This window comes from Urocitellus parryii, chromosome 14 (genome assembly GCF_045843805.1).
Source record: "Urocitellus parryii isolate mUroPar1 chromosome 14, mUroPar1.hap1, whole genome shotgun sequence".
In the NCBI taxonomy this organism is placed as follows: domain Eukaryota; kingdom Metazoa; phylum Chordata; class Mammalia; order Rodentia; family Sciuridae; genus Urocitellus; species Urocitellus parryii.
The window spans coordinates 47,386,947-47,414,318 of record NC_135544.1 but is presented as its reverse complement, the minus strand read 5'-3'; the positions used below and the strand labels follow the sequence as shown (position 1 = coordinate 47,414,318).

Sequence of the window (27,372 nt, the reverse complement as noted above, 5' to 3'; positions counted from 1 at the left end):
CTGGGCAACTTAGCAAGTCCCTGTCTCAAAATAAAAAAAAAAAAATAAAAAAGGCGTGGGATGTAGCTCATTGGTGGAACATTCCTGGGTTCAATCCCCAGAACCCCCCAAAACTTAAAAAAAACCTTAAAAACCTAAATATGGTTAACACACAAGTTCAGTGAATATGAGCTATACCTACAGAACATCATTTTTATTAGATTGAAGCAGGAAAAAAAAAATTAACCTGCCAGGCTCGGTGGCACATGCCTGTAATCCCAGAGGCTTGGGAAGCTAAGGCAGAAGGATTGTGAGTTTAAAGCCAGCCTCAGCAAAAGTGAGTTGCTAAACAATGCAGTGAGACCCTGTCTGTAAATAAAATAGGGCTGGAGATGTGGCTCAGTGGTCGAGTGCCCCTGAGCTCAGTCCCCAGTAGCGCCCCCACCACCGCCAAATCACCTAGTATTGAAATTCTTTACTCTTATTTTCATTCTAGGATCCTGGAGCAGGAGGAGCACCTCAGGGGCGAAGATGATGAACTGCTTGGGCCAGGGTACACCGAGGACTCCACTGACGTGTACAGCTCCCAGTTTGAGACCATCTTGGACAACACTTCTTTGTACTACAGTGCAGAGTCGCTGGAGACACTCTACTCGGAGCCAGATAGCTACTTCAGCTTTGAGATGCCCCTTACGCCAATGATCCAGCAGCGCATTAAAGAAGGGGGTCAGTTCTTGGAGAGGACCTCAGCGGGAGGACACCAGGATGTCCTGAGTGTCTCAGCAGATGGCGGGATTGTGCTGGGCTACTCTGGCGGGATCACCAACGGGCTGAATGATGCCAGCGACTCCATGTACATGAAAGGCCACCTGGAGATGGCCTTCTGGGGAAGGTACCAGACCCACTGTCGCTCATTTTGTGGGTGGCTGTGTTTGTAGAATTCTTTCTTTGGGAAATAGGAGTGTGGACTATATTTTAAAATCATTTGGGCCAGTTTCTCTGGATATAAGCAAATGATGTGAGTAAAAAGTAATTTGGGTTTTAAGGTCTGGCACAGTACACCTTCATGGTTTGCCAAATTGGCCAGCTGTGTGTGCCTTTTCTTCTGTGGTGTTCCCTGGATTACCTTGTGTAGATACTAGCAAGTGCTTGTGGGTGGCCAGAGGCTTGACAGCGGCCTCTACTGTGACAAAAGAGCTGTATTCTGCACCAGCATTTCTTGGTGACATGGAGCAGGTCATTGGGTTAGTCCAGAGATTCCTAGGGATTTGGGTTTGATGGTCACTACACTCTTTTAGCCCTTTATTCCCCAAGATCCTGTTCTGTCTGGCTGTCTTCCTGTACCTTAGATGGAGGGGAGGATCTGATACAGATGCTTGATAAAGCTGATTCTTGGCAAGTCTGTAAATACTTATTTTCTCTTTCTACTTCAGGATTGAAGTCTATCTGGGAGGTGAAATGACAGATTATATCGGTTACACACACCATCCCTGTCATTTAGGGATTCCTTCTGCAGCTGTGGATTACCTAGCTTTTCATTTTTTTCTTAACCATCACTTTCAGGTCATCTGCCTCTCATTTAGCATCTCTATCAGTAGTCAGCGCACACTAAAACTCATACATTTTATGAATTTAGTTTTGATGTTTTTTTCCCCTTGTGTATTGTGTATTTAGGTGGTGGTGGAGGGAAGGTTAAAGAGGGATAAAGCTATATAAGAAAATCAGTGCTTAAAAAAAAAAGTCAGTGTGCGTACTACAGGTATTCAGCAAATCTCTTTTGGAACAATTGACCCTGAGTTGGCATTTTCTATAACTGGTTTATAGGTTTGTGTTTTATTGGATGAGCAAATTCAAGGCTGGTACATTGTAACATTGTAGTTCCGCATTCTCCTGTGAAACTGGTTGTGGGTGTTGGTTGTGGGTCACAGAGAATGAAAAGAAGGTCTCAGAAGCCCAAGACTCGGGTCTGAGTTACTTGGACAAGCCACTTACTCTTTCTGAAGGCTGATTTATTTATCTGCAAAATGGGGTCTGATACCCTGTGTGTGGTGTGACCTTGAGATTGAAAGGGTTGACATGGATGAGCACCTAGCACAGCGCCTGGTGTGAGTAGGAGCTTGGGGAAATGTTTGACTCTGAATTGGGCATCTGTTAAGTCCAAGTGTAGACTTCCTATATCTCTGAGTGGAGGGTGTCACCAAGGTGTGTCCCTCAGAATAGGGTTTCCCTGAGGGTCCCCGAGGGGAATGAGCTCTGAGGGTTTCCTTGAGGGTCCCAGAGGGGAGGGTGTCCCGAGGTGGGGAATCCTTGAAAAGGGAGTGTGTCAGAGAGTGGGGTGTTCTAACTGGAGGCACCCTTGAGAGGGGATGTTCCCCAGGGGAGGGTGACAAGTTAGTCCTTTGCTTCCTCATCGTCTCTGGTGACTGAATTGCAACAGAGTGCTGTGTGACAGGCATGTAGATAATTTCCTCTCAGTTCCACCCCGACTTTCTAGGGTGAATGGAAGCTGTTTACATCTGATCAAAACCAGCTCAGGAACTGGAGGTGGTCTGGGCTGAGAGGTTTACTGCAGAAGCCGCAGGGAAGTGGTGTCCATGAAGGTATGAGGCGAGTAGTGTCTGAACAGGAGGGAACTGGAGGAAAGCCACGGAGAACAGGAAGTGGCCATGGTCTGGGCAGCAGGGGTGTGGGGCATTAGCACGGACAGAGTCAAATCCTTAGCATCCTGGAGTAGGTCATAGTATTTTAGCCTAAGATTTAGTGGCCTAAATTCTCCAGGCTGTCTGGAGATGAAGTTTCAGCTGTGTCACCCGCATCATCAGGCCGTGATACCTCATCAGTGATAAAAGTCCAAATTCTAACACTGTGGGAGATGTACCTCAGAGGCCAGCCAGCCTGCTTCTCATCAGCCCTGGCCCTTGTCCTCCAGGTCTCCTGGCTGGCGGTCATTGCCCTGGTGTCCCCCAGGGCTGCATGCAGCCACGTGGACAGAGCAGCTTGATGGGACTCCTCATTTTGTATCCTTTGAGTTGATATAAGATAGTAAGTGGTTGAAGGTGAAGGAAGTTTTATTTTGAGGTATATGTTTATGTTAAGGTTAAAAGAGAGAGAGAGAGAGAAAGAGAGAGAGAGAGAGAGAGAGAGAGAGAGAGAGAGAGAGAGAGAGAGTGTGTGTGTGTGTGTGTGTGTGTGTGTGTGACAGAATGATCCTAAAAAGTTTTAAAGGAACTAAAAAGGTCTCGTATTTTTCTTTACCCCCGCCCTCCCCATTTCTTAGGTGTTTTGGAGAAGTTGCAATCTCAGAAGAATTATGTTAGTATTGTGGGCTGAGGAAGTACAGTTTGAAAGGGTCTTAGAAGACCTTGGGTTTTTTACCTTTTTTATTTTTTAAATTTATGAGTTCTAACCAGTTATACATGACAGCAGAATGCTCTTCGATTCATTTTACATAAATGGAGCACAGTTTTCACTTCTCTGGTTGTACACAAAGTAGGGTCACACCATCTGTGCAGTCATACATGTACCTAGGGTAATGATGTCCATCTCATTCCTACCCCCATTCCCCCTTGACTTTGTTCTATGATAAAGAATCGGTGTCCCATTTTGGTGGGGAGACTTATCCAAAGTCACACGACTCTCTACTGATAGAGCCTTTGCACAAGTTCAAGTCACCTGGTACCTAGACTTGTCCTTTTCGCTGCTCTCGGTGCCTGGTCTTTAATGTCATTACTGTTTCTTTCCATCTGCTCTGTTTCATACCATGTGTCTTCAGAAATAGAAACTGGGGTTAGTCTCTTTTCAAGAAACTAAGTTTTAATTGGATCGCTGGTGGTGGTTGGTGTATTTTTTTATTTTTAGTTGTAGATGGACACAGTGTCTTTATTTTTATGTGGTGCTGAGGATCAAAACTAGTGTATCACAGGTGCAAGGCAGGCCTCTACCACTGAGCTACACCCCCAGCACTGGTGGTTGTTTTTGATGGTGGTTGGGGCGTGTTGTTGAGTTTGAGGGAAAACTTAACAAGTCATTAATAAACCTGTTTCCATAAGATTTTAAAGCAATCAATGAGCAGCCTTTTAAAACATCCCTCTGCAGAGGTAAGGAAGTTGGCTTGGAGGTATTGTGCCTGCTGAGGAAATCCAGCCTAGATTGCTGACTGCACAGTAGACAGTGTAATTGATTGCCCTCAGCCAAGCTCTGAGGGTCAGCTCGAACTCAAGGAAAAGAATATCATCCAATTTTATTAATAAGTACAATACTTACAAAAGAAAGGTGATCAATACAACAAGCTGACATGCTGGGTGCTCCATTTCTGTTCATGGGTCTCCGGTATTCCTGGGTCCTAGGCTGGGGTCTGACCACATGGGCTAAAGTGAACTCTGAGGGAGGGTTGAAGAAGGGACAATGAGACTGAATATCCCCCAATAATGCCCTTTGATATTGAGTAGAATACTTAAGGAAATTAGGCCCATCTGAATTGATGTTAATGTATACAGTATTAGTTGTTAGCTAGTAGAAAATATTCTAAGATTACTTTAGCCTAGTCTCTAATTGTGCTTTCATGTAAAACCTGAGGCCCACAGGTTTTATTTATTTGGTAATGCTGTGGTGTTTTAAGTCTCTTAATAAGCTGGAAGAAAGAATGAAGCTATTACTGTTCTCATTTTTTCAGACAAATTAAAGCACAGAGAGGTTAAATAACTTGCTCAAGGTTGCACAAATGGTAAGAGGCACACCCAGCACCTGAAGTCAAGCAGTAAGTCTCCAGAGCCCATGCTCTTAGGACTGGGAGTTGAGCTCTTCAATCAAAGGGATGACTGATAATGATTGCATGATGGATCCTAAACAGGACCAAATACCTTCAACAAAAGCAACAGCAAAAATATTTGTTTTGGTATTGCTTGGAAGTATTTTTAAATTCTTTCGTATTTTAGTAGGTGTTTTTTACTTTGTCATGAAAGATAGTTTCAGTGGCAGTATTTGGCAGTGATTTCTTTTGAGCATGTGCTGATGTTATTTTATTCCTTTGCTACTCTAAAGAAAGGTGAGAATCCGGAGAGTTGCGATGAGCACTTTGGAACATCCTCTTTCGGATACAATCTGGAGTTAGCTGTGCTTTTGTAGCCATAGGGAGATCAAGTTCTTTCCTGCTGCTGTCCCTACCCTAAGTCCAATAAAAAAATATTCCAAATCTATACTATTCTAATAGCTGGTTGGGAAGAACATTTTTTTTTAGTATTTATCTCACTATTTGTCTTTGATTAAAGCAGTGTGTACCTTTGTGATATCAAATGGATCACTCTTGGTAAGGATAAAATGCCTCTTTTAAAGTCTTGGAATCAATCTGGACAGAAATGATTCTGCCAGGTGCTGGAGACTGACGGACTGCTTACCAAGGAGCTGCCTGTCATCCGGGAGACAGCTTGCCCTGCCGTGTGTGTAACACAATATTTTAATGAAGGGGCAAAGAGTAACATCTCCTCCCTTTGTGGTCCAACTACAGGCACTCAGGCTGCCCAGGGTCAGCGGTGCTGTGTGAAGTCCAGTCACATGGCTCCCAAATTAGAAAGGATAGGGACTTGCAGTTGTCTGTGTTCCAATGGGTTCCTTTGTGTCTGGGTGCTTCTCTTTTGCCTGCTTATCAGCTGAGGACCACAACTCCAATCAGTAAGTTCTGACCCAAAGACCATAAGGCACGGATGTTGTCATTGTGACCACAGAGACCCGAATGTTGTCAGCTTCTTTTAAGCTTGGGTTTGGACAGAGAGGAAAAGAGAGCAAATGCAGTAATGTGGCAGGAACTTCTCTTCTGGCTTTTTAAAAGTGCTTTTTAAAATTACCTTTTCTGCATAGTAGATGGATTCTGTGTCTCCGCTTCCTAGCTTTTCCTTCAGATATTGAGGAGTTCGGGGAAGGGGTGGATTGCATCTGTGTGCAGCTGATAGGCCTGAGGAAAGTGCTTCAAGTGTTCAGTCCACTCTGAATTTGGTGTTTGTGGTTTTCTGCTTCCTCCTGTCTCCCCCACCCCATCTCACACGGAACGCTGGTGTTCAGAAGGATCCTCTGTCATCTTCAGTTTGTCTCTTTCCTTCGTGCCTTTCTGCTTAGGAAGAAGTCGCATGAAATAAGAGTCATGCAGAAATTTTTTGGAAGTATGACTTCAGAAATTTTTCTGGCATCCCAATATAAAACATGAAAAAACATTTTCATCCACCATATAAATAATAAAAAGTGTGGGGTTAGCTGAGCCGATGACAAGGAAACTATTTTGACTTAGTGACGTTGTCTCTAGGGATCTGGGTGCCCAGGGAGCTCTCGATTCTCCTTCTGTCGTTAGGGTTAGGATCGGGAAGCTGCGCTGCCTCGTGGTTCATTGTGGGCTGCTGTGGCTCTGTTCACCTCTTTAATTCTTTTCTTCTGTGGTTTAGGAAGGTCTCATTGTTTTTTCTTTCTAGCTTCCTGAAGTGGATGTAGTGGTGAATTTTGATTTTTTTTTTTTTTTTTTAACCATAGAGGAGTTCCTGCTCAGTGCTGTGGGTGGGGTGGGGACTCCATTAGGGTTCACCCACAGTGGTACTCGATTTTGAGTCCTGTCTCAGTTACTTACTGGGTGTGCAGTTGTGAGTAAATACATAAAATCTGTATTCCAAGTGCAAAAGCAAATTAATAATACCTACATAGAGGAGGGAGGGGCAAGTGAGGTGGATCACAGGAAAGAAAGTCAAGCCGACTAATAATATCTGGCACATAGTAGATGATGATGAAATGACTAGCGGTAGCACCTGAGGAGGAGCCATCATGCCACTCCCCGAGCACCCCCTCTGCCACCCGCCTCGGCACCCAGCCTTCCCAGCCCTAACCCTCCTGAGACACCTATTTCTGGATTTCCTGGAACATCACTTCCTTTTTATAGAGTGCAATGCACTGTGGTAGGTGGAATGAACATGTGGATTACCGGCAGCTTGATCTTGGGTAGGTTGTTTCATTCTTGAAACTCTGATCCTTATCGGTAAAGTGGAAATAACCTTCCCAACCAATTTACAATTCTTATGATTTTGTTGGAAGGATTTGCTAAGTTCTAGTCAGGGAATATTCATTCACCTTCAGTTTATCACAGTCTTTGTAGTGGTCTAGGTCATACTTTATGGAATAATAAGGAATTAGGAAAGAAAAAGCCTGGTAAAAGGAAAAAAAAAATTAAGACACAAGGATTTGGCTGATGTTTTACGTGTAGGACATGGGGGGCTGACTCAAACCGCGGGTGCAATTTCAAGCAGGTTGGCTTAGTGAATCAAGAGGCAGTTGGCAGGAGTCTGGGAAAGAAGCAGGGTTTGTAGAACACCTTGGAGGTCAGCCTTAAGTAGGTTGAGTTTGAGGAGTGTGAGGGTCCTTCATGGAGGGTGGTGGGAATGTGGCATTGAAGGTCACTGGAGAGACTTTGAAGTCACCCCTCTCCCAGGTGACGCTTGCAGCTGTGGGATTTAGGAAGCACTGGGGGCAGGGAGTGAGCTGAGGGTGGGCTTGAGAGGTGCCCGCGTCCAGCACAGAAGAGCACCTGGGCCCTTGTGGCTCCTCACGCTGTTTTGTAGATGGTATGCCCTGAAAAGCCAGTTTTTCTTCTGTGCTTGCCTCCCTTCTTCACTGTGGGCCGATGTCAGGGACCCCCGTGGGGAAGCCCGGTGCTCTTTGTTGCTTGTTCTTTCTGGGCCCTTCATAGGGCCCTAGCTCCGGTGGCCATGGACTGTCCATTTGTTGGGTGACTCTTGTATAAATTTGTGATGACTTAGGCGGTGGTCCTGGATTTGAACTAGTTTCACTCTCAGAGATGTTCTGATTCTGTGGTTTAAACATTAAACAACCAACCATATTTCCACGGGTGCTCGTGGACATTGGCGTGAAGATTAGTAAGGAGCTGGCTACCCGGGTGATCTTTTATCAAAGCTGACCTCAAATGATAACAGACATTGGGAGCATAAATTACTACAAGGAAAACCATGACCTTAAGTAAAAACTGGAATGGTGGTTAGTGTTTTAATGGGTTGGGGTGATAGATACAGCAGGCTTCTTATTCATACCTCCAGGCAATTTTTAACTTTTAGAGAAGTAACAACATTGTTCTTAGCAGAGGTCACTGCATGTCATACATTGATCCTTGGTTTGGGGAGGGAAAAAGACATGGGTCTTTCCCATGTAAATAATTCTCTGAAAGTATTCTACCTAGAATCACAAATTTGCCTGAAACTCCATTGGGCATGTTTCCAATGCTTTAATCCTGTGTTTCTTTTGGATTTCTTAGAGTGTTTTATGAGCAGAGGTAGGGTCCATGTTGAATTGGCTTCCAGCAGGGCCTTCAACTTCAGCACCAGCAACAGGCTGTGGTGGTGGTGCTGGGGAAGTTGACTAGAATCTTTCTCACTGATGCTACTGAAGTTTAATATTAAACTCTATAAAAACCAATATTAGAAACATGCTGTGGCTTCCTAATCCCCATGCTTCACATGCTGTTTCAGGTTCCTTCCTGTGCCTGAACCTCCATGTGCTAGTCTCTGCATCTAAAATTATGAAAGGAAAGCTTTATAATTCAAATGCACCATACCACTGAAATTTTCTGACCTTTTTTTACTCATCATCTTGCTACTTAATAGCTTTCACATGCGGTCTTGTTAGAAATTCAGAATCTCTGACCCCACTCCTAACTACTAAATTTTAACAAGATAATACAGGTGGTTTATATATTTATATACATTGAAGTTGGAGAAGTTACAACTGTGGTCCACGGACCATGTTTGTATAATAAAGCTGACAAAAACTGATTCTTAGACTTAACAGCACATTGGAATTATGTGGGGGTTTCTCTCAAATTCTGATTCTCTGGAGATTCTGTACTCTGTGAGTCTAGAGTGACTCCCGGACACTGACAGCATCCCTGACTTTGCAGTGATTCTGATTTGCAGCCCAGTAAATCCATCAGTCCATCTCAGACTAACAGCATGGACATCAGCGTGGACCTTGTTAAAACTACAGCATCTCAGATTTTGCAGTTTAACAAATTCCCAGGGGATTCCACAAGTCCCAAAAGTTTGAGAAGCACTCACTGGAACCTGGTTAGAGGCAGAATTCAAATCTGAGGAGGACACAGTTGCTGTCTTGGGTCAGCAGGCCTGTTAAAGGTAACTGTACTTGTGGTAGGGAGAGCCCATCAAACAGAGATTTTTAAAAGCAAAGTATTCCTGGCTGTGGGCCTGGAATTGACTTCTTGCTTCTCTGCTGTAGTAACATAGGGTACTAGAAATACAGGGGTGGATTGACTTTTTTGTTAGGAAACAGTATTGTTATTTTTTATTTTTGGTACTGAGTATTCAACCTCGGGGCACTCTATCACTAAGCTCTGTCCCCAGTCCTTTGTATTTTTTATTTTGAGACACTAAGTTGCTTAGGGCCTTGCTAAGATGCCTAAGTTGGGGGGCTGGGGCTGTGACTCAGTGGCAGAGCACTTGCGGAGTATGTGTGAGGCACTGAGCACCCCATAAAAATGAGTAAATAAAGACATGACATGCTGTCCATTTACAACTACCAAAAAAAAAAAAAGAGAAAAAGAAAAAAAAAAAAGAAGCCCAAGCTGGCCTGCAACTTGTGATCCTCCAGGCTCATGCTCCAGAGTCACTGGGATCCCAGGCGTGGGTCACTGTGCCCAGCTGTGGTGTGGGTCTTAAACGTTTCTCAAAGGCTCCTGTGCTGAAGGCCTGGTCTCTACCTGGGGGAGTATTGGAAGTTGTGGAACCTTTAAGAGGTGGGGCCTACTTGGAGGAAGTGATGTCATAGGGGCGGGCCCTTAGAGGAGATATCAGGACCTGGCCCCTCCCTCCCTCCCTGTCTCTTCCCTGGCGCCCTGAGGTGAGCATCTTCTCTCTACCCAGGTCTCCTACCATGATGTGCTGCCTCACCACAGGCCCAAAGTGACAGGGACAAGCCACCATGGACTGAAACCCTGGGACAGTGAGCCAGATAACGCTTTCTGCCTTTTAGTTGATCGTCTGAGGGGTTTTGTCCGGCGAAGGGAGAGGAGACTACCACAGACAGTTCAGTGGAGGGTTCTTCCATCAGGCTGCTTGGGTTCAGATTGAGCGAATTCTCCCACCCTCCATTTCCCTAAATGGGAAAAGGGACAGCAGGCCCCCTGTGCTAATGAGTGCCCAGGAATGTTGGCCAGGTCCCCTCAGGGGCATGTTGTCCTTCTAGCTGCTTCAGAGCCACAGGCAGGTGGAGGGAGGACCTCAGGTGTTGTGCGTAGCTCATAAAAATTCCAAGAGCCTTAGATGACTGAAGGTGAGGAGTCACAGTGACAGCTTTTTATTGTCTTTCTAATGACTCTATTTAGCAGCCCCGCCTCCACACAAACAAGGTGATATTTTCTTGCCAAGAGTAATACTGTGGTCTTCAGGAAAAAACGAGGTACTGAATAATCATTATTGTGAAACAAAATCATAAAAGTTTATTATTGGTTCTTGGCGTTCATTTAACAACAGTTTTAGGATTTTGTGTGAGGTTTAGTCGGGGACAGGCCTGTCCCTCTTATTAGGCTGTCAACTAAGACTCCTTAAGTCTTGTGTTTAGCACGGGGTTGCTACACACCAGGCACCCATGTTTTTGGGGAATGAAGAGCTTAATGAGCTGGCTGCTGGCTATGCCTGGGTGACTCCGAAAGGGAAGGGGGGATCATCTCACAGACTCCAGGTCAGAGCCTGGGGGGCAAGGCAGGGCTCCCTCCTGGAGGGTGGCTCTCTTGGAAGTGGGCCTTGCAGGACAAGGTGGGCATACATGGGTGTGTGTGTGGGGGTGTAGGACAGGGTGGCTTTCCAGAGGGAGGGAGCCCAACTGTGGTACAACTGGTGGCAGCTGCTTGGCTCTGGGGACTTTCAGAGTTGGGAATTAAGGGAGTTAAAGACCTCTTGACTCCTATTCTCTTAGTTTGGCAGCCAGAGCAGGTGAGGAGAGCCACTAAGCAGCTGACGTTTTCAAACTGCATAATGTTTGAGGGAGGCCAGCAAATGCAGATGATAATAGACACCTGTGACCTCACCAGCCCACTTAAGAAAACAGAGGAATTGCAAACTCCTGTGAATGCCTCTGGTCCTGTTCCTCCTTCCCTCCCTCGGTCAGGGTAACCATGTGCTGATATACATCACCACAGCATGGGGTGTGGCCATAACCATGGTATCATTTAATGCGCTTTTGAACTTCATGAACTAACTTAATGAAATAAACTCTTGTTTCCCTTTGTAACACTTTTTACTTCAACATTTGAAAATTATTTTTAATAACTTAAAGCTTTTGCTTATCAGTTTGATTATTGTATAGTATTCACTGTGTGACTACATTTTATTTTTCTATTTATGAGCATTTTGGCTGTGACTTGTGTTTTTTTTTGTTGTTGTTGTTTTGTTTTTGTTTTGGTATCAGGGAATGAACCCAGGGGTGATTAACCATTGAGCTACATCCCCAGCCCTTTTTAATATTTTATTTAGAGACAGTCTTATTAAATTGATTAGGGCCTCACTAAGTTGCTGAGGCTCACTTTGAACTCAAGGTCCTCCTGCCTCAGCCTCCTGAGCTGCTGTGATTACAGGTGGGCACCACAGCAGCCGGCTGTGACTTTGTATTTTTAAACTTTGTATAGTGCAGAACTTAGAGTGTCCCAAGACTAGATCTATATTTAGGAATAAAATTGCTGTGTTATAAGTATAATCATTTTCTGGTGAACCAGGGCATATTACATTTTGTCTATAATTTTATGTGCTCTGGTTATAAAGTAACTTTTAGTTCTTTTACCTGCTGATCCCCATAATTCCCACATCTCAACAAAAATACCAGAAACCCAAATTAAAATCTTGGCAAAGAAGGCAACTGAAGTTAATCTGTTCCCCTCTGGGGCACTGCTGTGGACTCTGCTCTCCATTAGTTGGGTCTGGCGGCTGTGTCTGGGTCACACCACCCAACTCCTGTTATCCCTGCTCTTTCAGATGCTTCAGTGGCAGCTGTTGTCTGTATCTGACAGCTGTGAGTGTGTCCCTCTACTTTGGGCTGTGTGAAGTAGGATTTGAACAACGGGACAACAGATGTCTTTTTATCAGCCATTGCTGAAAAACAAAACTAGAAATGAAACTAGAAAACACAAGCACCTAAGATTAGGTCGTGCATTTAACATAGTTAAACTTTGCATCACATAGTAAGTTCTGGTTTGTGTGTTATTGCAGTCATTCCTGTAGGGCCAGTGTGTGTGTGCTGTTGGAAACTGGGCTTTAACAGTTCTTCAAAATCCTTAGAGCTCTTAAAGGAAAATGATGCTGTGGTTACTTGTTCTCTGAATGATTTCGGACAAACATCTTTCTTCAAACAGCAGCCATTCCAGTTAGGCTCAGACAGCTGCTTTTTCTGTTGGCTGTGAGCTTGTGGCTGGCTTTTAAAGAGTTAAGCGGGATGTTTGTGAGGTCATGTGTGACCTCACTGGGTCGGACTTTTGAAGCAGGTCTGTTGGAGGGAAGCGCCTGCTGAGAGGGGTGGCCTGCAGGGAGCAGGGAAGTCCTCCTTCAACTTCTTTCAAGTTCTTATCCCTCAGCCCCTGAGGGATACAGTGGCATTCTGGGAGAATGTCACTGCGGAGTCAGTGTGTAGCAGTTTGCGCTCGCCACAGAAGCAGCTTTAGAAGTCCAGTAAAAGAGCTCTTGCAGAAGATGAAAGTCTGCTGAGCAGATGGAACGGGAGAATGCTCTTCGTGTTCCTGACAAATTTATGGGCAGACTGTTTGCTGACGGAGGTAACTGGAATTTGGTTTATTGTCTTTGTCTGGTCCTAGGCAGTGCTGGATTGTGGATAACTGTAGTGATGCAGAATTCCTTAGATTTGAAAAGAATTAATTTCAAATTAAAAACACTGTGGTCAGATCTTGGGGAGAAACTTAAGAGAATGATTATTCCTATATATAATTTTCCTAGTAAGGCTGACAAATGAAGAGGCTGTATCTATCGCAAGGTCTGTAACATATGCAAGATGAGCTTTTCCCTGGATGGAGTTGTGCTGCTCCTGGACTGTGAACACTTTAGCAACTTCTTGGGGTTGTCATTCTTATTTCCTTTCCGAGAACAAAGTTGGCCATGCTGTTAGTATGGCAAGGTGGTTTGTCTTAGAATTCAGAGGAGCCTAATGAAGAGCAGAGGGAGGTTTTTCTTCCTGGAGCTGAGGGAATTTCAACTCTACAGTTTATCTCTGGGAAGATCTGTTTTCATGTCCAAGAGACCCAGACAGTTGGAGGAAGATCATCAGTGTTAAAGAAGGGACAGAAGCCGAGTCCATTGATACCACATCCATTCTCAGGATGCTTGGGATCAAAGGATTCATGAACACTCAAGACCCAGTGAGAGCCCCAGTGCTTGACCTTCCAGGGTGTTTAGCTGTTTCTCTAATAGGTGTTTTTTTTTTAATTTATTTTTTATTTTTTATGTGGTGCTGAGGATCAAACTCAGTGCCTCACACACACCAGGCAAGTGCTCAACCACTGAGCCACAACCCCAGCCCTAGTGTACTGATTTTAAGTCGTTTTGTGCTCTGATTTTAAGTCTTTTTTTTAATTGTTTGTTCAAAACATTACAAAGCTCTTGACATATCATATTTCATACATTAGAATCAAGTTGGTTATGAACTCCCAATTTTACCCCAAATACAGATTGCAGAATCACATCGGTTACACATCCACATTTTTACATAATGCCCTATTAGTAACTGTTGTATTCTGCTACCATTCCTATCCTCTACTATCCCCCCTCCCCTCCCATCTTCTCTCTCTACCCCACCTACTGTAGTTAATTTCTCTCCTTGTCTAATATGTGTGTTTGTGTTGGTAACATTGGCATTTCTTGATTATAGATTTTTAAGTTCATATTTCCAATATTTTGTAATGTCATTTGTCTCATTAGTTCATTGGTATAAGAATTTTGCCTCCTCTGTTTGAACATTTTGTTGCATAGTTTTAATCATAAAGATCAAGTAGAATACTTGGGGGGGGGAGGCACTAAACATATTTTACAGGAGGCACAAGCATAGTATTTAGTAGTCCTAGACCAATAAGTATAAGTGTCACCTCTACTTTTTACAGTTTGTCTTGGGGCAATTTATGGAACCACTCTGAAGTGCCGATTCCTGTCCTGTCCAGTAAGAATGGCCTCAGTGCTTAACGTGAGGGTTGGAGGATTGACTGAGGTGCTGTACACAGAAGCAGTGACTAGTTGTTCTGCACTGATCAAAGCCCTGTAAGCATCAGCATTCTGTTTAAATTGTGCTTTCTCATGTTGGGCACATGAGGGGCACCTAGAGGTTAGAGAAGCGTGGTGATGAGATGGGAGCTGTGGATTTGCTCACTCTCTGTACTGCCTTGTGGTAGGTTTCAGGTAGCACCCCTCTCCCTGTCCCATGCCGGCCATCTCTCAAAGGCTCCATTGGGTGGCAGGGGGAGCTAGAAGGGGAAAATGGGTCTGTTAGTCTAAATCATCAATACTTGGTAAAGACTGCTATGTGCGCCAGGCCTGTTGATGGCATGCCAGTGTGGTCCCTGAGTATGGAGGACTCTGCTCATGTGCCTCAGAGGTGGTGTGTGACCTACACAGGGAATAAAATAGGTTTGCCAGAAGCTGGCCGCTGTCTTGGTGTCCCTTCCCTGGGTGCAGGTTGCCCTTTGCACGCGGAGGTGGTTGCTCTTCCAGTGCTGTGGCTTCTCCCTTTCTCTTTGCTCCAGGAGTTGGTAGCTGTGCAGCTGTGTCACAGTTTAGCTTTTATTTCCTGGTCGGCTACTATGGATAATAGCATCGTTTCCAGAGTTATTGAGGTAATAGTAATATGTAAAAATATCTGGCACAGAGTCAGTACTACACACATTCTGGCTCCTCCCAAAACAGCTCCATTTTTCCTGTTATGGTCAAGGGAAGGTCCCATACAAATTGTGTATGGAAATAAATACACCCTGTTATGCCTTATACAGGTCTCATGCCTCATTGTTTCTGAAATTTTGGTTTAAAATAATTTTCATGTGTTAGTAATTTACACTGTTTCTCTTTTCACCTTCATAACTTTCCAGTAATCCTCATAGCTTTAAATTTTAGTTTCAGTTCAGTTTCCAAAAATATTATGAAAGGAATGCGGTGCCTGAGGTACCTCACATTGAGGTCCCTTCGATCCCGCTCCCCAAGGGAGCCTCCGTTGGCATTTCCTAGTGTATCCTTGCAAGGCATAGTCTGTGCAGTTCTTCTTTGGAACTTGATTTGAAACTGTCGTGTGGTGTGAAAGTACAAATGTGGTATGGAAAGTTCTGTCGGGTCTGCCAGCTCTCTGTACAGCTTGCTTCCTCCCTGCAGTCCTGCAGGGTCTGGAATGTCTGGGAGCCGCCTCACAGCTGGGCTGTGTCACCCAGAGCCTAATGTATCTGACACATCCTGCCCTAGCCAGGCTGTGTGGGTCATATGATCCACCCAGAGTTTCTGCAGGGTGACCAGGGGTTGGAGCTCTGAGTAGATGAGCCCTGAAAATCCTCTGTCTTGAGGATCTGGGGAAACAGTCTGTGATGAGTTCCAGCAGGGCTGTTAGTATCTATCAGCAGCCCGAGGGTGTGGTGTAGTCAGCCTTTTGGTCTGCTGTTGTATTTGGCTTCTTGTCATCCACAGCACAGGGTGGGGATCAGCTAGAAGGTACACTGAATATGGACTTGGAAGATGTGGGCTCAGTTTCCAGACTTGCTCTTTCTTTACTAGCTGTGTGACCTTGGCCAAGTTTCTTTGGTCCTCAGTTTTCTTTCTTGCAAAGTGGACATCTTGTGAGTGAAATAAAGTAATGCATGTGGAAGTGCTAGACTGGACTATCTCCATGGGTTTATCTTCTTGGATTATTCAAAGGACACAGTGGCTTGTCCTTGGATCTGGTTTAGGTGTACTGAACTGTTTATGCTTTGGAGAAGGGGGACAGCTGTCCAGTGGTGTTCTTAGACTTTGTCTCACTCTTTGTGTCAGTCTTTTGATTCATCTCCACCCTCCCCACCCCTGCCTCCTCTGGGCACTGGGAATTGAACCCAGGGCTTTACACATGTAAGGCCAATGCTTTACCACTGAGCTACATCCCAGCCTTTGCCTCATCCATTCTTGGATGCTGCTGATATGCCTAGTAACAGGGAGGAGGGCAATGTTGTTTCTGTTCCCAGAATGTTCTCAAATAAGCCACTCTTGTTTATTCAGCTGGTTCTTTGTCGAGGCCCTGGTTTTCAGTAGGGGGAATCCCCAAGAGTATAGGTTGGACCAATTTTGCTACTGATTATGAGATTGGGATGTCACTTTTTCTCTTCACCCCTTAATTCCCAGGAGTTGGACTAAAAGACTTTCGTGTGTGGAAAGGAGATGACGACTATCTTACCTTTTCTCTTTCCTTAACCTTCTTAAAGCCTTCATCTCATAGGGCAATTTCTTCTTCCTCTTTTAAATTTCTTAGGAAATTTTTCTTTAAAAAAAGCAGGAGAGTCAGTGAGACTACACATCAAACTGAGATGCCATGTTGGCTTATGAGACCTAAATGTAATGGAAAATTTTTAAGCGTGACTAGGGTGTTCAAGGTGAGAATCAGACCATCTTGGTGATCCCCAGACCTTGACATCAGTCCTCCCTGAGGTTGCCTAGGGCTGATGGTCTTTGATCAGGGCCTCTGGTTTCACCTGTTGTGAGCTTTCATGGAGCTGAGAGTACCTGAAGGTGTAGTGGGTGCCGTGCAGCTGGTGGCTGGAGTGGAGATGCCTGCTGAGGAGAAAGGAAGACTGAAGGGTCTTCCAGCTTGAGGCAGTAATCCCTGCGGGTAGGGTAAGTGTCTTCTGTCAGTCGTGCCTGATATGTTTGTTGCTGTGTTCTGGTTCTCAGAACCATGCATCCATCCTGGTTTTTCCTGGAGCTCTTCATCTATAAGTTGTTGAGCAGAGGAGCACATTCATCACGTGTGGACACTGGCTTACCCATAGCAAGACTGCATTTTTAGGGAAGAGAATAATAGGGAAACTCTTCAGTATTTCACTACTAAAAGATAAGCATGAGGACAGTTAAAAGTGACCTTTATGGTATGCTATCCTGGAGGCTCAGGAATGGCCCTGGTGAGGAGAGATAAGTCACTGGCCTCTGGAACTTGTGCATGTTAAGGAGTCCCTCAGCCCTTATCAGCCAGACCAGGTGTTAGAGACCCATGGAAAAATGTCCTTAATTCATCTAAAGAACTCCAGGAGTCATGGCTTCAAAAGGCAGAGGTCCTAAGAGGAGCATGGATTTGTGGTTGCCTGAGTAGCCTGGGTGTATGACCATCATTTGTAGGAATCGTCTCTGTTGTAGTTCCTTTCAGTTGCAGTGTCTGTGGTGATTCTGTTGATCAGGATTTGACACCAAGTTCAACCATTTTACCTTGCATGCATTTTATAACCAGTAGATGATTATTCACTTAATTGATAGGTGTGTAAGTGCTGCTTCAGATTTGGAGGTGGAGGTATGGCCAATGGGCTTAGACAGTCAATAATATATACCTAAGGATTGAGTTGACACAAGGCGGGTTTGGCCTTGTGTTTTCTGGCATCTTGACCTTGGGAAGCTGTTGTGTCCATCCTCTGCTGTGACTTTGACTTCACTCATGATTTGACTTTATTGTAGAAATTGCATAGCTGAGCATTTTCTAAAGCTTGAAAATGAGGGAACCACAGAATATCCACCTGAAACACAGCCAAAGAATGCAATTGCCACCTTTTTATTAAACAGTAAACTGCCTAGGCTGTTTCCCCACCTTCTCTGTGGGGTCCCACCTTTGTAGATTCTTCCCAAACCCAGGGTGAGTTTATTGGCCATTCTAAGGGCTCCTCAGTTAGCAATATGAAATTTTACCATCTAGTCCTTTGAAAGTTCCTCCTCCTCCTCCTCCTCCTCCTTCCTTGAATTATTTGTAGCAAGAAAATATTTTCCTGGGAAATTTAGGTTGAATAAAAAAAAAAACAAAACCCAGGCAGCTACCACCACACTCACACCCCCTTTCCAGAAACATCTACCCTGGGAACACAGGCAGCACTTTCATTTGAGCTGCAGTCTCTGGAGTTTGAAGCACCAAAACTGTTACCTGCTGCTTCTCAGTTCTGTGCTTGGCTCGGTGCCTCGGTGGGAGCTGGCCATCTCCCCAGCTGGCAGTCTTCTCCTGTGGCACCCAGGTCTTCTTGGGAGGTATCAGGGCCACATAGCCATGTGGAAAACTCAGAGAGGCTAGAGATCCATTTGTCAGAGCTGGGTTGCTGACCAGGGGTGGGGATCCCCATCTGGTATGTGTTCAATATGAAATCCACCTGCCCTTGGATGGTGTAGGAGTACTTTTTATCTTGGGTTGCACTCAGTTTTTTGAAAACATACCTGGAGGCTGTCTGATGTAACTGTTCATCCCCTTGGTTCTGGATTGAATTGGATATATCGCCTTCTTGACTTTCAGAGCAGGAGTGGTAAAAGAAGTGGCAGGACTTGGACTTTCTCCTTTTGGATCTTGTGTATTACATGGCCAGTAGCTATCTTAGTGCTGTCATGTGGTTCTTTTCACTGCTCTCTTGATGGCATGTGTGCTGCTCCCTGCTCCTCTACCTTTCCTGTCTGTTGTGCTCAGTCATCATGGATTCCCACCTTTGAATTTTTAAATGTACTTATGTGTCCCTTATCATTTCTTTGGCTTTAGACTATCTTGCTGAGCATCTTTAGTGCCTGATGGATAAGGATTTTAAGTTGTTATGCTGCTGTGGCCTTGGAATGTCTTAGGCCTGTGTGATGCTGAGGATCCCAGGAGGATGTGTGAGGCCAGTGTGATGCTGAGGATCTTAGACTAGCCGTCATAGGTAGATAGGTGCAGTGGCTTAGAGTCTGCTGATGGTGACACTAGTCATAGCATTCTGCTGGGGGGTCAAATGACTTTGGCTCGTGACTCTAGTTCTATCTGTCCTGAATTTTTGATCTCTTTCTCTCTGAAGCTTTCATATACTCATCTGGAGTGTTTAAATAATTCACATGGCATATTCCAACTCCCCAAATCCATTACTCCAAAAAAAAAAAAAATCATACGATTCTGGCTTTTTCCATTAGCTCTCTGTGACCAGTTAGGGTCTTATATGCAGAACAAATTGAAAAACAATGAGACTGGAATTAGAGCAGTAGAGTACACAAGAAAGTTAGCAGTTGCACCTCTCATTTGCTTGGTGGTGGAGTGGGGAAAGCATTTTCTGTTTTGTGGTCTCGTGTGGACTGCCCATGCTGGTTGAGGTTTTTCACTGTTCTCTCATGGAAAAGCAGCATCCACCAGATACCTTTCCCCATTCTGAGTTGACCCATAGGAAACGCTTGTTGTGAAGCCCCGGTTTTACCTTTTCTGGGGTGAACCCAGGGACAGTGGGAGGGTATGGTCCTGTTCCATGAGGTAGGTGACTGATGGCTGCACCTTCTCTAGTCCTGTTCGGAGGGCCTTGTTTCTCACACGGAAGCAGAAGTTTGAGCCACGCGGCTGAACTGAAGATGATGTAGGAGGTAAAAGGCCACATACTTCTCTTCTGATTCTTAGTTATCCAGGCTGTGAATATTGTAGGCAGACCCTATGCTTAGCAGAATGATTTCATGCTTTAGAATTGAAGAAGAAAGCATGAGATTTAGCAGTTTGGTGCCAGGAGTGTTTCTTGTATTTCACATTAGTTCTGTGACTTTGAGCATGTCACCCATTTCTGAGATAGTCTCTTGTTTAAAATGAGGTGGTAAGTCTAGGCAGCTTGTAGGGCCTTTTCCTAGAGCCAACACGTCATGAGCCTGTGATTTCCCTCTTCTTTAGCAAGACCACTAGAGAGGAGTACAGTGAGAGAAGAGGAGTTGACCATTTGGGTTGGGCTGACGCCTTAAATACAGTCTGAAACCTCTGTAAAGGCAGAGGTTGCTTTAATATTGGGGCAGCACTAAGTTCAGGTCCCACAAATTGCTTTAAAATTGATTGTTCCTTTTTGTCCGTGTGCTAATTTTGGCATTACTTTATCAAGGCATAGCAGTCTCTGGCACTTTCTGCAAGGAGCACAACTTCCCAGAAACGATCGAGGTTCCCCCTCCGAGTTCCCTACCTCAGCACTAGAACTTTCCAGCTATCTACCTTCCCAAAGAAAATGTCTCTTTCCAGGGTTGTAAACTTTTCTGCCAGTCTTTACCTTTCTGTGTCTGTTTTCTCTTCTGCAGAAGCCTCAAGGACATTCATTGTCCCAAAGCCTGTACTAACATCTGTTGGCCTTCAGGTTGAAATTTTGCACTTGAAACTTGAAGTGGGGGTTAGCAAAGGGAGCATCAATGTTTGTTTCTTCAGACAATTATTTGCTTTTGCTTTCTTGATAATGACAGTACCAATCAAAACATTTGTATTCCTGCTGATAATGTTTCAGCACATGTGTTAAATTGCTTACTGAAGAATATTTTGTGGTCTTGAGGGAATTTGAAAATTTTGTTTTCTTTCCTTTGGTTCCACAGGGCAACTTTGGATTTGGCAAATTGCCTCAAGTTTAAAATGCACCATCTCCACTGTAGGATGCCACTTTCTCTAGTCCTGGAGAATGTTTTGATTGAGGTTCATGTCACTGACTTAAGTGAACTGGATTAATATGAGTGAGGATTTTTACAGATGCATTTCGTTCTCTGTTGTTGGTTAACAGATTCAAAGGATTTCGTTTATGCATTTTTTTTTTTCTTCAAGACAATAGTTTCAGTATTTTCTCTGGTCAGATTCTTAGACTAGGTGGTTAGTTGCTTCTCCTGGTGCCTCACCATGAGGTCTGTGAAACTTCACCAGTGGGCAGCAGGGATGGAGAAGACAGTCACAGGGATGGGAAAGAGAGTCACAGTGCTCAGGGCCCCCATCCTGTGACTGACACAGCCAACACGGTCTTGATGTGGTGACAGGGCACCAGTTTGGAACTGTTTGTCTCTTGAGCCCCTTGTGGTACCGCTGGAAGTGACACCTCATGTCACTGAATCTGGGCACACAGAGGACTGTCATTGGGATATAGTGCCCCTGCTAGTGGCTCAGTGGACTCTGTCGACTCTAGGAGGTCATAGGGTTTCTCTCCTGCTGTGACCCTCCTTCTTCTTCTCCTCAAAATAGCATCTGTATCAATGCTGCAAACTTCCAGGAGCAATGTAATCTCAAATCTGAGTGTAATGATGAAACACGCTGGTAGCTACCTTTGAAGAAATATTCTAATATACAAAATCCCATATTTTTACCTCATTTTTTCCCTGTTAGAATACAGTTACTCTTGTGCCTTTATTTAAATAATATTTTAGAGAACGTAGACCAGATTTTGAGCTCATGGAACAGGCTTTGAGCCATCCATGACTGTACATTCCTAGATCTGAGCTCGGAGCCTTTCCCATCAATGCAGCATGAACTGGTCATTGTAGCCAGTTTTGTATGGAACAGTTGTTTCAGATCCCAAATCCTGGAATGATGTCATTTTCTTTATACCCAGAGTAAATGCTACAGACAGTAGCTTATTCTAGAATTCTGCTATACAGTTTTTCTCCTGAGTAAAATCTTCCACAGCAAAGGAGCCCTGTTAGTGAATAGTTTCCCTTAAAAGTTAGTTTTTGTGTTTCTCATGTTTCTAGTAATTGTGTTTTTCCCAGAGAAAGCAGTGCAGTCTATTTAAAGTAGGGTAGAGGTTGTGGTTAAAACTGCAAACAAATTTTCCTAGCTCGGAAATCAGTGAATCAGTGGACGTGATTCAATCTCAGTGTGGTTTGGGTTTAAGGATACAGAAAGTAAGAGCTATAAATGTTAAATAGGAGGAGGATCTTTTTTAGCTAAGATAAAGTATACTCTAAATTGTTTACTTATGGGGCCTTGAACTAAAAAGAGGAAAGGTGGGCGTTAATAGTTAACACTGGTAGGGAAGTTTTCACTGCATGGAGACACAAGTGCTTCCACTTCAAATGATTTATGTATATATGCACTTGTTTAGAGAAGATGTGAAAATGTAGAAGATTTCACCCTTTCACCTCTTGATTTCTCAGGGGCCCCAAGGGAGGAGGGGAACTTCCTCCCTTTCTTTGATATCTTCATATTTAAAGAATCATTATGAGAACTCTTGTGTGTGTTTCTTTTTCTTCTGGGAACATATGCTTCTTAGATGATTATGGGTAATTTCTATGAGTTAAAGAGTAGTAATGAGTGTCTTCCCACAGTTAAAGATTTGGAATCCCCTCAACCTAACCACTGGACATCTGGGACTCTGTAGTAAGTAGAATCTTTAGTATGGTTAGGATGCTGTTTGTTGGGGTATCTGTCTTTAGTCCAACTTGACCATTTTCTGACAGTATTGCCCTTGGCAGAGAACCAGGAAACAAACCTCCAAATCTTTGTAAAACAGTTACAGTAATGTCTGCTTTCTAGGGTTGTGAGGACCAGCTGAGATGGTGCATACCAAGGGCTTAACATGGTGCCCGGAATAGTCAGTGCACAGTGGATGTTGTTGTCATCACTGGTCCTCACCAGTACCTGATACACCCCTTGTTTTACTATGCTCTTTGTATTTCCCGTAATCACAGAGCTCGGATGAGCAACCGTGGATAGAACCACATGCTAATGCCTTTTCCTCTCCTCCTCTGTACTTTATATTCTTTTTGGTGCCCTCTGGGTCCAGGGTGCTAGGTAAAGATTGAATTTATATCTTGAAGCTGTTGTTAGAAGAGGAGAGAGCCATGGGATACAGGCTTCTCTGCAGCATCTCTCTTAAGAGCAGGAATCCTCCTAATACCTCTTATTTCATTATATGAAATCGGGGCAGGAGGAGAACATGGAGAAACTCAATCTGGCTCAGATTTTAGGTGTAGTGATTCTGATTCCTCTTGCTGCAACTTGTCTATTAAGAGTAGTGGCTTTTGATGATGGTTCCCTGTACCCTTCTAACGACTGTATTGTTTAACAGCTGTAGCAGAGACACAGGCCTCTTGAGTGGCACATTGTAGAAAACATATGGAAAGTGAGTTTTTCCTTACATAAGTTAGAATTTTAGGAAAAGGTATAGGTTTCTGCTCAACAAAAATTCATGCCTTGGCGTCTGCATGTCCTAGTAGGAGGGGACTTGTGAGGCTGGTCCTTGTATCCTAACATGCATGAGGCTTTCTTTAGTCAATGTCCTGGTGTCCTTGTTTTTTGGAACATGCTTGTATCTAACACCTTTGAGCAGGGTTTTAATATTACTTAAAACCAAACAATTTTGTGAGAGCCTAAAAACAAAACATCCAGATTGCTCTGAAAGAATGCAGTTTTTTCCTCAAGCCCCCGCTGAGAGCATTTTTGTTATACCACTAAGGAGCCTGTAACACAGAGGGGCTATGAAATGGTGTGTAACTTTGGAACTGTGCAGGCGTGGGTTGCTTTGGGTTTATGGGGATTCACATAGTGCATAGGATTTGGTCCGGGCTGCTCTGGTTGTGGGAAAAATGCCAGCTTGTGCGATGCTCAGTCAGCAGACTCGAGTGGTGTCTGGTGGAAAGCTCAGGTACTTCTTCCTTCCTGGTGTTCTGGCTAACAGAGGAAGATGTGAAGTCTTGTAAGTTGTTGGCAAGGCCAGAGTGCCTTTCACCACTTTCTGCTTCTGTGGCCAGTGGACAGGATTTCACTCAGCTCTTCCCTGCCTCATCATTGGTCTTGAATATTCTGTTTGGAAACACAATAGGTTTTATTTATTTATTTATTTTTTAATAAAAAAATTTTTTTTTAGTTGTCAATGGACCTTTATTTTACTTATTTATATGTGGTGCTGAGAATTGAACCCAGTGCCTCACACATGCTAGGCAAGTGCTCTGCCACTGAGCCACAACCTGAGCCCCACAACAGGTTTTAATGAAAGTAAGGGGGATCAGAGACCCATTGTTAGTTCATGCACTTAAATTCATTTTGTTGCCCTCATACTCGCAGTCAGGGTTTCTCTCCTGGGTGGTATGGTTCACTGTGGGATACTCTACTTCCTGAGGTTGGTTCATTCCCGTTAGTGGATGAGGGTTGCTGTAAAACCTCAAAGAATTTTGTCCATCTTCAGCATAGTTGAGTTACCCAGACATGACTAGTTGCAGCCCAGAAAAGCACCCTCACTCTCCAGGTCTTTCCTCTTTCCCAGCTTGAATGTTGCACACTTCTCTTCCGCACAGTGTCTGGAGAGCATTTTCTCCTCAGCACAAGTAAGGGTGGTGGCTCCCCCAGAGGGGTTTTTAAACTGTGCATCTGGGTGTGTGCATTTAAATAAGAGACACATTTTAAATAAAGAAGAGCTCCCACTTTTATCAGCTGGCTGAAAGTGGAGCTGTTTTTTTCAGAAGCTTACATGGGGTAGGTGCTGAGCTCCACTCTGGCCTCAGGATGCTGCCCTTGTCCTCACTAAGAAAAACACGTTAGTGTTTCTCCCTTCCTGTCCCTACGGAGCTGAGCTTGTGTGCACATAGTGACCATAGCAGGTAGGACAAGTCTACCAGGTCAACCAGTTAGTGTGACTACTTTCTAACAGCCTTTGGCAGGAATTGTCACTGCTGGCCTCAGGTTCACCAAGCAATTTTGGTTGTAAACTTGATTTTTTACAGAAAAAATCACTGGATTTTCTATCCTCTATTTAGGTTTTTGTTTTAGTACTTTTTAAATAGCACATAGTATGCCAATGACCATGTCAGGTATAGAGTTCTAATAGAATTTTAGAGTTGGAAGACACATTCATCTAGTCATAACCCCCCCCCCCCCAGTTGTGCAGATGGATATACTGAGGCCAAGGAAATGGGGGGAATCATCTGAAATCACAGTAATGGTGATGTTGGAACAAGATTTAAACTCTTCTTCATACATCCTGCTGTTACAGAATGTCATCACTATCTGACCACTCTTGGTGAATCTGCTGCACTACACTGGTACCTCAGACCAGAGGTGCCACAAGCAGTAGAGCAGGTGTGGTCAAGCTGCCTGTATGCACATTCCAGCTCGTCTGGCTGCTACCATGTGCCTCAATTCCACTGTCTGTCAGGTGGACACACCTGCTTTATAGGGTTGTGAAGATTAAAGGTCTTCCTACCTGTAGAAGTCTCAGAAGACACATGAAACACCGGAAGTGTTTAACACATGATAATGATCATCTTGGTCTGAATGTTTGTAATGACAATGAAGAGAAATTAGAGTCCATTGTGAATCTCATTGAAAGGTTTGGCAGCCTGGGCAGTCCAACGAGGGCTGGTTTAAGGTGAGTGGAGTGTGTATAACACTCCCAGGCCATCTCTGGGAGTCCAAAGTGTGTGTGTGTGTGTGTGTGTGTGTGTGTGTGTGTGTGTGTGGAGCTGGTTTGGCTTAGTGCTTCTTGGCTTAGAGCAACTAAGAGTGTGAGACTCAGATGTGCAGAACTATGTGGTGGGTCACTTCAGGTGGGCTGAAGTTCTCGGCTCTTCTGGCGTATGCACTGGGGAATCACTTTCCTTTGAAATACCAAAGAGTAATTTTGCTCAAGGCCAGAGGACAAAGGGGTTAGCAGTAGGATCCTTAAAGGTGCAGTGGGCTGACTTCTTTCTACTAAGCATGAGCCAGCATTCTGTTCCTCCATGTAACACCCTAAGTTATCATGTGGCATTGCCATATGTGGGAGAAAAGTTTTTATGGCAGGGATGGCACTGCATTGTCTGTCTCTGTGAATGAGGTGGGTGAGGCAACCACAAAGTATTGCTAAGTAACTACCACATCTGTCAGTGCAGGGCCATTGGCTGTGTGGGAGGCAGGAAAAGCACAGTGTGGAGCTGGTATGTGTCATAACTGTGTCATGGGAGAGCTCCCGCCAAGCTCAAGTCCTGTTTTGTGGGATGAGTAAGGCACTGGGGGATGAGCCTTTTCTGCTGGAGCTCAGGGTTGAGTTGACCTGTGTTGGTGATGCCTGCGCTGAAGGGAGTGTTCCAGAGCTGCGGAGCCATCAGAGGAAACTGTTGCTTTTCCCTGGGTGAGCAACCCTTGTTCCTGGGTACGTTTGCAGAAGTCTCTCCTGCTCTGTGGCTGGCCAGCACCCTTCGCTCCTCTTCATGGGCTGTAGCAGAGATTCCACCATTAAAGGACCAGAGGAATGAGGAGGAGCTAGTCGGTGGAAGGAGAAGCCTGGAAACTTGACAGTAGCTCTTTCCAGAGGAGAACTTGGCCCTACTGTTCATGCTGGCTTTCTTCTTCCATGCCTAAGAAAAGCGTTTTCCTTTAAAAATACTAAAACGTTCAGAACTTTAGGCTTGTGTCTATAAACTCAGTGGACATATCTTTTCTAATTTTGAGGAATTAATTATGCCAGAAAGTGACACACTAACCCATCTGAACACTTGTAAGTGCTACAGATACTCTCAAGTTAGGATCGAGGGGAAGCTTTTGCAATTCTGGGTAAGAGGAGGAACAGCCTGGCAGTTTAGAAGAGAGCAGAGAAAGGAAGTGGGGTTTTGAGATTTGGTTCCCTTTTCCAGGGCCTCTCCCTTCTGCTTGCTGTGATGCTGCTTTTGAGTTGTCTGCCTCTCAAGTAGTACGATAAGCCCATTTCCTAGGGCTTTGCATTTGTAGAGTGTTCAGAGACTGCTTGAGATTACTGAGAAACAAACAAGGCATCCTTGAAAAAGCTTTTGGAAATGCAGTTCAGTGAAGTAGGTTGTGAGCCATTGGAGACTTGCTTTTGTTGAACATTGGGGCTTTTAAAAATTATTATTTTAAATTTAACTTTGGTTTGCATGTACTTAATTGTTTCCCAAGCTCCATCTCTTTTGGTTTCATTTTTTTAAGGAAAGGATACATATATTGAATAATGATATTTAGATTTGCTAATCTCAAAAATGCTTTCAGAGAGCAGGAAAGAGAAAGGCGGGAGGGTCAGACTGTTTCCTTTCAAGGAAACGCATGTTCTCTACTTGCCAAGAGTGGTACAGTGATGTGACCTTTAGATAGTTTTTCATACTTGAATTTCTTTTCTTTTTTGGTACTGGGGATTGAACTCAGGGGCACTCAACCACTGAGCCACATCCTCAGCCCTGTTTTTTAATTTATTTAGAGACAGGGTGTCACTGAGTTGCTTTGCTGAGGCTGACTTTGAACTCGAAATCTTGTCTGAGCCTCCAGAGTCTCTGGGATTACATGCGTGTGCCACCATGCCCGGCTCATGCTTGGTTTTCTTGATCACATTGTGAAGCTATAGCTCTTTATGTTATCAAAACTTAGTTCTTGAATTGTTTGAAGATTATTGGAGAAGTCGGAAACCCCGCTCAGGGATGTGGGTGATTTTAGGTGTGAGCTGTGTCA

The 27,372-nt window shown here is 44.3% G+C and overlaps 1 protein-coding gene across 1 annotated transcript in view; it reads left to right on the top strand.

Moving 5' to 3' along the window:
• The window catches only part of Psd3 (pleckstrin and Sec7 domain containing 3), a 461,162-nt gene that overhangs the window by 184,811 nt on the left and 248,979 nt on the right, over window positions 1-27,372 (top strand). The window contains exon 4 of the mRNA XM_026395813.2: window positions 476-871. Within this exon, the coding sequence (XP_026251598.2) occupies window positions 476-871 (396 nt within the window). The remainder of the gene's footprint in view (window positions 1-475; window positions 872-27,372) is intronic.